Raw genomic sequence first — 12,742 nt, forward strand, 5'->3', positions numbered from 1 at the left:
GGCTTGGGTCACTGTCTGTGTGGAGTCTGCACTTTCACCCTGTGTCCGCGTGGATTTCCTCCAGGTGCTCTGGTTCCTCCCACAACGTCCCGAAAGATGTGCTATTAGTAATTTGGACATTCTGAATTCTCCTTCTATGTACCCGAACAGGCACCGGAATGTGGCGACTAGGGGCTTTTCACAGTAACTTAATTACAGTGATAATGTAAGCCTACTTGTGACAATAAAGATTATTATAAATAGGAGTGGGCCAAGGACAGATCCTTAAGGTACACTGGTGCAGTAACAATCGAGTAATCTTGGTATTTAAGAATAAACTTGTGACTGTTAAAATGTGAATAAAAACAAAAAAGTCAAAATAAAACATCAGATAGTATCTGTACAGAGAATAGACAGGTTAATCTTATGAGTGTGCTCTTTAGAACTACCTTTTAGGTTTCTGTTTTTAGACACAAGTTTCCAATTCTGATAATGCGTGCATATCTCAAAGCACTAACTTGTCTTTTTTCTTTACCGATGTTGACTGATCTGCTGTGTTTTTCCATGCTTTTCTGGTTATCTAAATCTCAAACTTACCTTGTAGTTTCCTAGTTAGTTCTAGCTTTTCTTGTTCAAGCCTGTGGATTCGTCTCTCATAAGCCTCTATTTGCAAACTGTTTTCCAAATCTATTCGTCCATCTGCAACCCCATCAATTGAATCCGATTGCACAACATTTTTCAAAGAAGTTCTGTCTGACAAAGGACTGAAACAACAAATCGCATTACTCACTGTTGCATTCTAAATATCAGATAACCTGATTAAGCATTGACAATTCAATGAAAGTAGTCATGCAACCCAACTAAGAAATAGAGCTCATGTTCAATAAATGCTTTTCAAAACCTCAGTGTCCCAAAATGTTTCAGCTTTCAGATGTAGTCAGTGTTATGATATAAGGAAATACGGCAATTAATTTGTCTGCATAAAGATCCCACAAACAGCACGAAAATAAATGACCAGATTGTCTGCCTTACTAATGTTGGTTAAGGAATACATGCCACCCAAAGTACTGGGAGAACTTGCTAATCTTTTTTGAATCGTGTCATGGGATCTTTTGCACTTAGTTGCAAGGGAGACGGAGCAATGGTTTAATGCCTCATCTGAAAAACAACATCTCCCACAGTAAAACAATCACCTCAATACGCTGAAGTGTCAGTCTACATTATGTGCTCAAATTGCAGGAATAGTAGTTGAACGAATGACCTTTGATTAGAGCAAAAATGCTTTCGTGGTCAAGGCTGACTCTTACTAGAATGTCTCAAGATCACTTGAAATTAAACAGTGAATGTTTGATCAAATCATCGTACTGAGCACTTTTCCAGGAGACACATCCGGAGTGAGACTCATACAGAGTGAGAGATTTAAACTTGGTAATTTGGTGCAGTGAGGTAATTCGGTGCAGAGTGTGAGGAGGTGCTTTTTAACCCTGGCAAGTGACTGGTAAGTAGTCTCTCTTTTTCTTTTCATTGTCTAATTTATTTATTTTTATTTTGAAATTGTAGTTGTTTAAGTTTACCAAGGGTTTAAGACATGGCAGGAGATCCTAGACCCGTGTCATGCTCCTCGTGTGCGATGTGGGAGCTCAGGGACACATCCACTGTCCCTGGCTCCTTCACGTGCAAGAAGTGTGTTCAGTTGCAGCTCTTGTTAGACCGCTTGACGGCTCTGGAGCTGCGGATGGACTCACTTTGGAGCATCCGCGATGCTGAGGAGGTCGTGGATAGCACGTTTAGCGAGTTGGTCACACCGCAGGTGAAGGTTACTGAGGGAGATAGAAAATGGGTGACAAAAGAAAGAGCAAGAGTAGGAAGGCAGTGCAGGTGTCCCCTGCGGTCATCTCCCTGCAAAACAGATATACCGCTTTGGATACTGTTGAGGGAGATGGCTCACCAGGGGAAGGCAGCAGCAGCCAGGTTCATGGCACCGTGGCTGGCTCTGCTGCACAGCAGGGCAGGAAGAAAAATGGCAGGGCTATAGTGATAGGGGACTCGATCGTAAGGGGAATAGACAGGCGGTTCTGTGGACGCAATCGAGACTCCAGGATGGTATGTTGCCTCCCTGGTGCAAGGGTCAAGGATGTCTCGGAGCGGCTGCAGGACATTCTGGGGGGGGGGGGGGGAGGGTGAACAGCCAGCTGTCGTGGTGCACGTAGGCACCAACGATATAGGTAAAAAACGGGATGAGGTCCTACAAGCAGAATTCAGGGAGTTAGGAGTTAACTAAAAAGTAGGACCTCAAAGGTAGTAATCTCAGGATTGCTACCAGTGCCACGAGCTAGTCAGAGTAGGAATGTCAGGATAGATAGGATGAATGCGTGGCTCGAGAGATGGTGCAAGAGGGAGGGATTCAAATTCCTGGGGCATTGGGACCGGTTCTGGGGGAGGTGGGACCAGTACAAACCGGACGGTCTGCACTTGGGCAGGACTGGAACCGATGTCCTAGGGGGGGTGTTTGCTAGAGCTGTTGGGGAGGGTTTAAACTAATGTGGCAGGGGGATGGGAACCAATGCTGGAAGTTGGAAGGTAGCAAAACAGGGACAGAAACAAAAGGAAGTAAGGGGAAAAGTGCAAGGCAGAGAAGACATAGTCAGAAATCCATAAGGGCGACAGTACAAGGTACAGTGACTGAGGGGAGCACAGTGAATAGGCCCAGTAATAACAAAAGGAATAAAACTGGAGATGTTAAGATTCAAAACAGAGGTAAAAAAACCAACATAAGTGTACTTTACCTGAATGCTCGTAGTATTCGGAATAAAGTAAATGAGTTGGTGGCACAAATCATCGTAAATGACTATGATTTAGTGGCCATTACTGAAACATGGTTAAAGGATGGTCACGACTGGGAGTTAAATATCCGAGGGTATCAAACTATTCGGAAGGACAGAGTGGATGGTAAGGGAGGTGGTGTTGCTCTGTTATTTAAGGATGACATCCGGGCAATAGTAAGGGATGACATCGGTGCTATGGAGGATAAGGTTGAATCCATTTGGGTGGAAATCAGGAATAGTAAGGCGAAAAAGTCACTGATAGGAGTAGTCTATCGGCCACCAAATAGTAACGATATGGTGGGGCAGGCAATAAACAAAGAAATAACTGATGCATGTAGAAATGGTACAGCAGTTATCATGGGGGATTTTAATCTACATGTCGATTGGTTTAACCAGGTCGGTCAAGGCAACCGTGAGGAGGAGTTTATAGAATGTATCCGCGATAGTTTCCTAGAACAGTATGTAATGGAACCTACGAGGGAACAAGCGGTCCTAGATCTTGTCCTGTGTAATGAGACAGGATTGATTCATGATCTTATAGTTAGGGATCCTCTCGGAAGGAGCGATCACAATATGGTGGAATTTAAAATACAGATGGAGGGTGAGAAAGTAAAATCAAATACTAGTGTTTTGTGTTTAAACAAAGGAGATTACAAGGGGATGAGAGAAGAACTAGCTAAGGTAGACTGGGAGCTAAGACTTTATGGTGGAACAGTTGAGGAACAGTGGAGAACCTTCCAAGCGATTTTTCACAGTGCTCAGCAAAGGTTTATACCAACAAAAAGGAAGGACGGAAGAAAGAGGGAAAATCGACCGTGGATATCTAAGGAAATAAGGGAGAGTATCAAATTGAAGGAAAAAGCATATAAAGTGGCAAAGATTGCTGGAAGATTAGAGGACTGGGAAATCTTTAGGGGGCAACAGAAAGCTACTAAAAAAGCTATAAAGAAGAGTAAGATAGAGTATGAGAGTAAACTTGCTCAGAATATAAAAACAGACAGTAAAAGTTTTTACAAATATATAAGACAAAAAAGAGTGGCTAAGGTAAATATTGGTCCTTTAGAGGATGAGAAGGGAGTTTTAATAATAGGAAATGAGGAAATGGCTGAGGAACTGAACAGGTTTTTTGGGTCGGTCTTCACAGTGGAAGACACAAATAACATGCCAGCGACTGATAGAAATGAGGCTATGACAGGTGAGGACCTTGAGAGGATTGTTATCACTAAGGAGGGAGTGATGGGCAAGCTAATGGGGCTAAAGGTAGACAAGTCTCCTGGCCCTGATGGAATGCATCCCAGAGTGCTAAAAGAGATGGCTAGGGAAATTGCAGATGCACTAGTGATAATTTACCGAAATTCACTAGACTCTGGGGTGGTCTCGGTGGATTGGAAATTAGCAAACGTGACGCCACTGTTTAAAAAAGGAGGTAGGCAGAAAGCAGGAAATTATAGGCCAGTGAGTTTAACTTCGGTAATAGGGAAGATGCTGGAATCTATCATCAAGGAAGAAATTGCGAGGCATCTGGATAGAAATTGTCCCATTGGGCAGACGCAGCATGGGTTCGTTAAAGGCAGGTCATGCCTAACTAATTTAGTGGAATTTTTTGAGGACATTACCAGTGCAGTAGATAACGGGGAGCCGATGGATGTGGTATATCTGGATTTCCAGAAAGCCTTTGACAAGGTGCCACACAAAAGGTTGCTGCATAAGATAAAGATGCATGGCATTAAGGGTAAAGTAGTAGCATGGATAGAGGATTGGTTAATTAATAGAAAGCAAAGAGTTGGGATAAATGGGTGTTTCTCTGGTTGGCAATCAGTAGCTAGTGGTGTCCCTCAGGGATCCGTGTTGGGCCCACAATTGTTCACAATTTACATTGATGATTTGGAGTTGGGGACCAAGGGCAATGTGTCCAAGTTTGCAGATGACACTAAGATGAGTGGTAAAGCGAAAAGTGCAGAGGATACTGGAAGTCTGCAGAGGGATTTGGATAGGTTAAGTGAATGGGCTCGGGTCTGGCAGATGGAATACAATGTTGACAAATGTGAGGTTATCCATTTTGGTAGGAATAACAGCAAACGGGATTATTATTTAAACGATAAAATATTAAAGCATGCCGCTGTTCAGAGAGACTTGGGTGTGCTAGTGCATGAGTCACAGAAGGTTGGTTTACAAGTGCAACAGGTGATTAAGAAGGCAAATGGAATTTTGTCCTTCATTGCTAGAGGGATGGAGTTTAAGACTAGGGAGGTTATGTTGCAATTGTATAAGGTGTTAGTGCGGCCACACCTGGAGTATTGTATTCAGTTTTGGTCTCCTTACTTGAGAAAGGACGTACTGGCACTGGAGGGTGTGCAGAGGAGATTCACTAGGTTAATCCCAGAGCTGAAGGGGTTGGATTATGAGGAGAGGTTGAGTAGACTGGGACTGTACTCGTTGGAATTTAGAAGGATGAGGGGGGATCTTATAGAAACATTTAAAATTATGAAGGGAATAGATAGGATAGATGCGGGCAGGTTGTTTCCACTGGCGGGTGACAGCAGAACTAGGGGGCATAGCCTCAAAATAAGGGGAAGTAGATTTAGGACTGAGTTTAGGAGGAACTTCTTCACCCAAAGGGTTGTGAATCTATGGAATTCCTTGCCCAGTGAAGCAGTTGAGGCTCCTTCATTACATGTTTTTAAGGTAAAGATAGATAGTTTTTTGAAGAATAAAGGGATTAAGGGTTATGGTGTTCGGGCCGGAAAGTGGAGCTGAATCCACAAAAGATCAGCCATGATCTCATTGAATGGCGGAGCAGGCTCGAGGGGCCAGATGGCCTACTCCTGCTCCTAGTTCTTATGTTCTTATGATCCAGTGCTGAATTAAAAATTGTGTGGGTCTAATGACCCGGCCAACCTATACATTCAAAACCACGTCACTCGTTTTGTTGTGCAGTTTACTACGAGGTGCAAAACAGTAACATAGTGGTTAGCACTGTTGCTTCACAACGCCAGGCACCCGGCTTGAGCCACTGTCTGTGCGGAATCTGCACGTTCTCCCCATGTCTGCATGGGTTTCCTCCGGGTGCTCCGGTTTCCTCCCACAAGTCTTGAAAGACATGCTTGTTAGGTGAATTGGACATTCTGAATTCTCCCCCTGTGTACCTGAACAGGCGCTGTAGTGTGGCGACTAGGGAATTTTCACAGTAACGTCATTGCAGTGTTAATGTAAGTCTACTTGTAACACTAATAAAGATTATAAAGAAAAATGATATAATGCACCAGATATCATTGCATTTTACTTTATCTGAGAATAACGCTGTAGACAAATGCATTTTCGACAGGTTGAATAAAATAGTGGATTCATTTAACAGCATAGTTCGTTCCAATTTAAAGTTGCATTTTAAACAAATTAATTGTATTCAACTTGTGTTAAATCATACAAGGACACACCCAACTCATTCAACATTTTAAACGAGTGAGCAACTGAGACAGGCGGACGAGGGAGATCCAGGCTTGATCCCTGACCTGTTCCCAGTAAGCTGATCAAAGCCAGTTTTTTTTTTTTGTATTAAGACTTTTGAGCTATGGGAAAGGAAAATCAGCCAGGTTCCTGCACTGGATCGCAATGCTGCTCTAAGTGCTTTGTGGGCATCCAGGAAGAGTAGTGTCATGCTCAACATTAATACCCTGCCTTGGTCAAATGGTTTCACACATCAAATATGACCACTTGGGCGAGATCTGGGAGTGTATACGTCACTCATGGAAGGTCAGTTTCTCAAAAGAAAAGTAGTTCTGGTGGACAAAGTCCCCAAAAATTATATTCATAATTAAAAGGAAAACAAAATATTCCGTACAACAAAAAATGATCAGTTTATACAGTGAAGTGAATGTCAAGCCTTTTACGGGAATAATTTATACAATATAATTTGGACTAGGTTGAATAGGACATGCTTAAATGCAGGGGTGGTTTATTTTAATTGACCACATTAGTAATATTTTGAATGAGAAACAAAGTAAAGACTTTTTAAGCTGTTGTTCAGAAGCCAATAAAAATAGTTATGATCCACTTGTTACAATAGTGAATTGTTTACAACAGTACATCGACTCAAACAAAACACTGCAGCATTTCAATGAAGTGTTTGAATTTCTCTACCTGCTGGTAGTAAATGTGAAGCCTACAAATGGCAGATGCAGTCCAGAAAAAGCAGTGTGAGTAGCTGGAGGCACCAATTCCTAGGACAATTAAAAACATGTCAGTAAAAGTGGAGGACTTGAATTCATTAGATTGTGACAATGCTAATTTGAAAGCGACTCTGAACACTAGTCATAAAATAGCGAAGTTAATTAAAATAACTGAGTTGTCCATCTTAAAATCATTAAAACAGTAGAAGTATGTCTGCAGAACAGATCTGCTAGCTCTCAGCACAGATGTGTCCCATTGTTCAGCAGGAGCACACACTGAACCAGCTCCTAATAAACAAAAATTGGCTAAATCCCCTCAGTGTCCTTGATCAATGCTAAAATTCTTTACAAACCGAGGGGAACCCATTTTAAAGTTTGCAAGATATTGGGAAAGCAGTAAGTTTTATAGAATTACATTTCCAGAATTAATTCAGTAGACTTACTTTGCATATGGATGAGAGAGCTGTCTGATGAATCTCTGCTCACCCATCTGGAAAGACCCTATAGACTCTCTCTCCCCGCTGCAATCACAGCACATAACTGTTTCTTAAAATACATTTTTGCCCCACTATTTCACCGAGACTTCTATCCTAAGAGTTTATTATGCTGTGCAAAACCTTAAACTGGCCTGAGATGTTTGATTCAGTGTCCTCTTGTCTAAAACAAAACTAATGCCAATCTGGATTTTTCTTTTGCTGAACTGGAAAATTACACCTTAATTATGAACAAATTCTCTTCCAAGACAAATCAGATTTGAAAGTCCTGTTAGTTACATGCTTCTCTAGCTAAAGAACAAAAATAAGAATTTGGCCCAGTTTCACTGCAAGGTTTAAAGGAAAAGCAGACATTTTGATTAGTCAAAATGTGGAAGCACTGTTGATTCCTTTTCCTTAGAAATGTTAAGGAAATTCTTGACGGGGTGGTTTACAAGGGAGGCTTTGAAAAAGTGAATTCCAAATGAGTTCGACAATGCTAATGGTTGTGACAGTGTTGTGTAATTTAACCAAAAACAAGTAAAAAATGTAATAAAAAAATTATTGGGATTACTTTTTGCTTCCTTGTCCTCAAGTAGTCTTCATTTTGGAATTTCACACTATATAAATAATGTTTAGTGTTGTGCAAACATGCTTTGCTTCAAAATTGCATTTCTGACCAATTAAAGGAGTAAGCATAAATTCTTTCTGGAAAACACAAGGATCGCTTCCGCACCAAGATATTTAAAAGTACAGCAATCATCCTAAAATTTTAGCAGTTTCCAATTATATTAGTTGCAGGACACATATTTAAAATAACTGGAAACTGTATTAAAGTGTTCTGCAGATGGACGTCAATATTCTGAGAAAGATCAATGGAGCAACCAGATGTCTAGCAACAAAAACAACTAAAACTTCCAGATGGTCACAGGCTTCAATCCCAAGGCTGCCTGACAACTAAAGGAGACTCCAGTGTTTCCGATAAATTTGGACAGGTCTTGATCACATCATGAGTTGAACTATCTAGCTGTGGTAAGGTCTGTGGCTCACCAGACTCTTTCAGCTGTTTGAATTTTGGGAGTAAAACAAAATTTGGAAAGAAAGGGAAAGAGAAGGCAAAATGTTCTCACAGGGGTGGAAGTTCTGTGAAATAACACGCAAGTACTGCTAAAAATCAAACTTGATTTTCTCATCCACAGTCAAATGATACTACTGCGTGCTACACCGATTGCTTTAAGCTGTTACATCTCAGAACTTTATTTAGTATTCCACTAAAATTGAAGTACTAACTGGATTTTTGAGAACATCATCATCTACATCAAAGTTTGACGTGTCTGTTGGACTGCTGACTTCAGGAATATAGGGTGCTTCAATATTTCTAATATGGTCCCAATCGATCCCTTTGAAAAATGAATGTTTTTTGAAATCTTCCATCCCATTTTTTCCAATGCGATGTTCTCTGCTACAGATTAATCGCTGTATCAAATCCCTGGCTTCATCAGATACGTCAGTGATATGAGATGGAAACTGGAACCGCTCCTGTCAAAAATGCAAACTAGGTGTTACTGACAATATCATTCAAACAAATACAGGTTAATGGTATATTTTCCACATACAAGACATGGTGAATTCTATCTGCACAGACAAACTCATTGAAATATTTTGCTTTTCTTGAGTATATATCACTTTTATTAAATTTTTGTTATCAGAAAGCTAGATGCGTGATAATCAGAACTGGGCACAAGATATATTTAACAACCCTAATGGCATGCTAAAAAAAACAATTTTAATTTAAACATATGCTAACCAAATGAATAGCTTGTCATAATGTACTGCAATGTTCAGTGGTACAAAGTCATCCTCCTCCTACAAAGTGAACTGCTGTGGTTCACTGCAAATAGTTTAAACATTACACAAATTACCTAAAACAAATGTCAGCCTTAAAGAAGTGGGGCTTACTTGGTGATTCATAATTTTCCCATATGTTTCCACAAGTGACTCTGCATAAAATGGTGTTTCTCCAACAAGCATTTCATACATGCATACACCAAGAGACCACCAATCGCATTCTGGTCCATACTTTCCCATTCCATCCTCCATTGCTTGCAAGATTTCTGGAGATATGTAGTCTGGAGTACCAACTGCCACAGAGGATTGGACCTAAGCAGCAGAGACAAGAAAGCACATCTGAAACCTGCATATCCGAACAGGTTTTACTCTAACCAACAAGGTACAAGGAACGCAGCGTTAACAGATTTAAAGATGCACACACAGAGGTTTCATGGAAAGGGTCAACCATCTTGACAAATATTATAAAATTCAATGCATTGACTTCAACTTTTCATTGCAAAGCTATTTTTAGGTCATTGGCATCATTGGCAAGTTGCCCATTTGGAACTGCCCAGAAGGTGGCGAGCCACATTTTTGAAACTCTTGAGGTCCATGCGGCACAAGTACATCCACTGCTGTTAGAAAGGCAGAACTAAGTTTTAGATCCACTAACATAATGAATGGCTTGGAGGGGAACTTGCAGGTGGCATTTTCACCAAGTGGCTGTTGCCCATGTCCTTCTAAGTGGTTGAAGTCACGGGTTTGGAAGGTGCTACAAATGTGGCTTGGCAAGTTGCTGCAGTGCATCTTGTGGATGGTACACACGGCTGCAACAGTGTGCTGGTGATGGAGGGAGTGAATCTTTAAGGTGGCGGATGTTTGCACAATTGCTGTATTGTGTAATCAATCAAACAATACAGTTACAGAATCTCTTTCATTCCCTCATCTCATTATACTTATCAAAATTTCAATCAGTTTAGCTTTCTCTAGAGTTACTTGTTTTCATCAGATTAGAAGAGAAATTCTGAACTAAGATTTTACAGAAGCTTCTTAATGCTGTTGTTTGGCAGGCATCAGTCAGAGGAAGTCATGTTCATAACAAAGGCAGAACATATTGTTAAGTTTCAAGTTTCATAATGATGACAACCGGACACTGAAGGAAATAAACAGATTTAGTTAAGATTACCAAAAAAGTGACATGAAAAATGTTTGGGAAATTACCAAAACATTGTAGTTGTTGTTTGAGAACAGCAAAGTGCTGTTTGTGTGCTGCACCAGTATAATAGGCACTGTAATATATTGCATGTCCTGTGATACAAACAACTATTTCCTGAATGTTACTGGGATACACAGTGGACACTGTTCTGATGTAACTGTTCTTCAAATATATACCTCGAACATATTTCCAGAAACAGTACTTACAGTGCCATCATTCATTAACTTTAGGCAGGAACCAAAGTCAGCAAGACGTATATGCCCATTCATGTCCAGCAAAACATTATCAGGTTTTATATCCCTGTAAAATAAAAGTGACTATTACCAATCTTTTGGGAGGGGGAGGAAAGGGAAACTCACAGCACGAAGACTCATATTGATTATTCATTTGAAATCTCCATGCTTCTTCAGTAAACCATTCCCTATTCATACTTATTAAAAAATCATTGAAATCTATATAAAACAAGAGAATATAGAAATAAAAACAGACAGCTCTGGAAAAACTCAGGTTGTCTGTCAGTATCTAGAGAGAGAAAAGAGTTAACATTTCTAATCCAATATGACCCTTTTCATTAATAATAATGCAAGATTGCTTTGAACAGTAACACCGTACATTCTGTATTGTAGTTACGATACTTCATTTATATTTTTAAATATATATACTATATATTTTAAATTGTACCCAATTATTTTTTCCTATTAAGGGGCAATTTAGCGTGGCCAATTCACCTACCCTGCATATCATAGAATCATAGAATTTGCAGTGCAGAAGGAGGCCATTCGGCCCATCGAGTCTGCACCGGCTCTTGGAAAGAGCACCCTACCCAAGGTCAACACCTCCACCTCATCCCCATAACCCAGTAACCCCACCCAACACTAAGGGCAATTTTGGTCACTAAGGACAATTTATCATGGCCAATCCACCCAACCTGCACATCTTTGGACTGTGGGAGGAAACCGGAGCACCCGGAGGAAACCCACGCACACACAGGGAGGATGTGCAGACTCCACACAGACAGTGACCCAAGCTGGAATCGAACCTGGGACCCTGGAGCTGTGAAGCAATTGTGCTATCCACAAGGCTACCGTGCTGCCCTATCTTTCAGTTGTGGGGGTGAAACCCACACAAACACGGGGAGAATGTGCAAACTCCACACAAACAGTGACCCGGGGCCGGGACCGATCCCGGGTCCTCAGCACCGTAGGCAGCAGTGCTAACCACTGCACCACCCTGCTGCCCCATTTAAAAATATATTTTTGATTGTTGAGTGTAATTTTTAATGAGTGCAAACCTTTCAGAGTACTTGACGGTTACTTTTTCTCTTCCTTTCAGGTGTTAAAGAAAGCAAGCTCCAATAACTCATTGATACCAACGCCCATCCAGGACCCACCACACCTCTCAGAGACTGAACATGCTGTACTCAGCAAAGGACTCAGCCTCATACCCTTAAGCTCCCACCTCAATGAATTTTGGGCTCGATGCGATTGTGAAGTCTTCTTCTGCCGTCTTCGTCTCCATGCTAACTTCTTCAGGCAGGAGTCCTCCCCCCGTTCAACAAATCCTTTTACCCACCTCCAGCATTCTCTCACCACCTAGGCCAGCACAGTGGCGCAGTGGTAAGCATTGCTGCCCCACGGCACCGAGGTCACAGGTTCCATCCCAGCCCTGGGTCACTGTCCGTGTGGCGTTTGCACATTCTTCCCGCTTCTGCGTGGGTTTCGCCCCCACAAGCCAAAAGATGCGCAGGGTAGGTGGATTGGCTACGCTAAATTGCCCTAATTGAAAAAAATGTATTGGGTACTCTGAATTTAACAAATTCTTCCTCCACCTGGACGTTTATCTGCGCTTCATCTGTTCATTCAGAACTGTTGTTTCAACTCGATTTCTTCTGCTTCTCTTGCCCACTCTAATCTGTCGCCTTCTGAACTGGCTGCACTCCGCTCTCACAGGTCCAACCCTGACTTTGTAATCACACCCGCTGACGGGGGGGGGGGGGGCTCAGTCACTTCATCCTACCTCCCCCTGGACCATGACCCCACCACCGAGCATCCAGCCATTGTTTCCAGGACTGCCGCTGACCTCATCTCTTTTGGAGATCTTCCCTCCACAGCTTCTGACCTCAGTCTCCCAACCACGGACAGCCCATTTCTACCTCCTCCCCAAACTCCACAGACAGGACTGTCCCGGTAGGCCCATTATATCAGCCTGTTCCTGCCCACCGAACTCATTTTTTTCCATCTTGACTCCATGTGG

General features: G+C 41.8%; 1 protein-coding gene across 1 annotated transcript in view; it reads right to left on the reverse strand.

The window, feature by feature from the left end:
- Positions 1-12,742, reverse strand: part of cdc42bpb (CDC42 binding protein kinase beta (DMPK-like)) — a 202,048-nt gene that overhangs the window by 75,043 nt on the left and 114,263 nt on the right. Inside the window, 5 exon segments of the mRNA XM_038777355.1 lie at positions 577-743; positions 6,942-7,021; positions 8,734-8,982; positions 9,403-9,603; positions 10,696-10,789. Of these exon segments, the coding sequence (XP_038633283.1) occupies positions 577-743; positions 6,942-7,021; positions 8,734-8,982; positions 9,403-9,603; positions 10,696-10,789 (791 nt within the window).

Source organism: Scyliorhinus canicula, chromosome 2 (genome assembly GCF_902713615.1).
Source record: "Scyliorhinus canicula chromosome 2, sScyCan1.1, whole genome shotgun sequence".
Classification (NCBI taxonomy): Eukaryota; Metazoa; Chordata; class Chondrichthyes; order Carcharhiniformes; family Scyliorhinidae; genus Scyliorhinus; species Scyliorhinus canicula.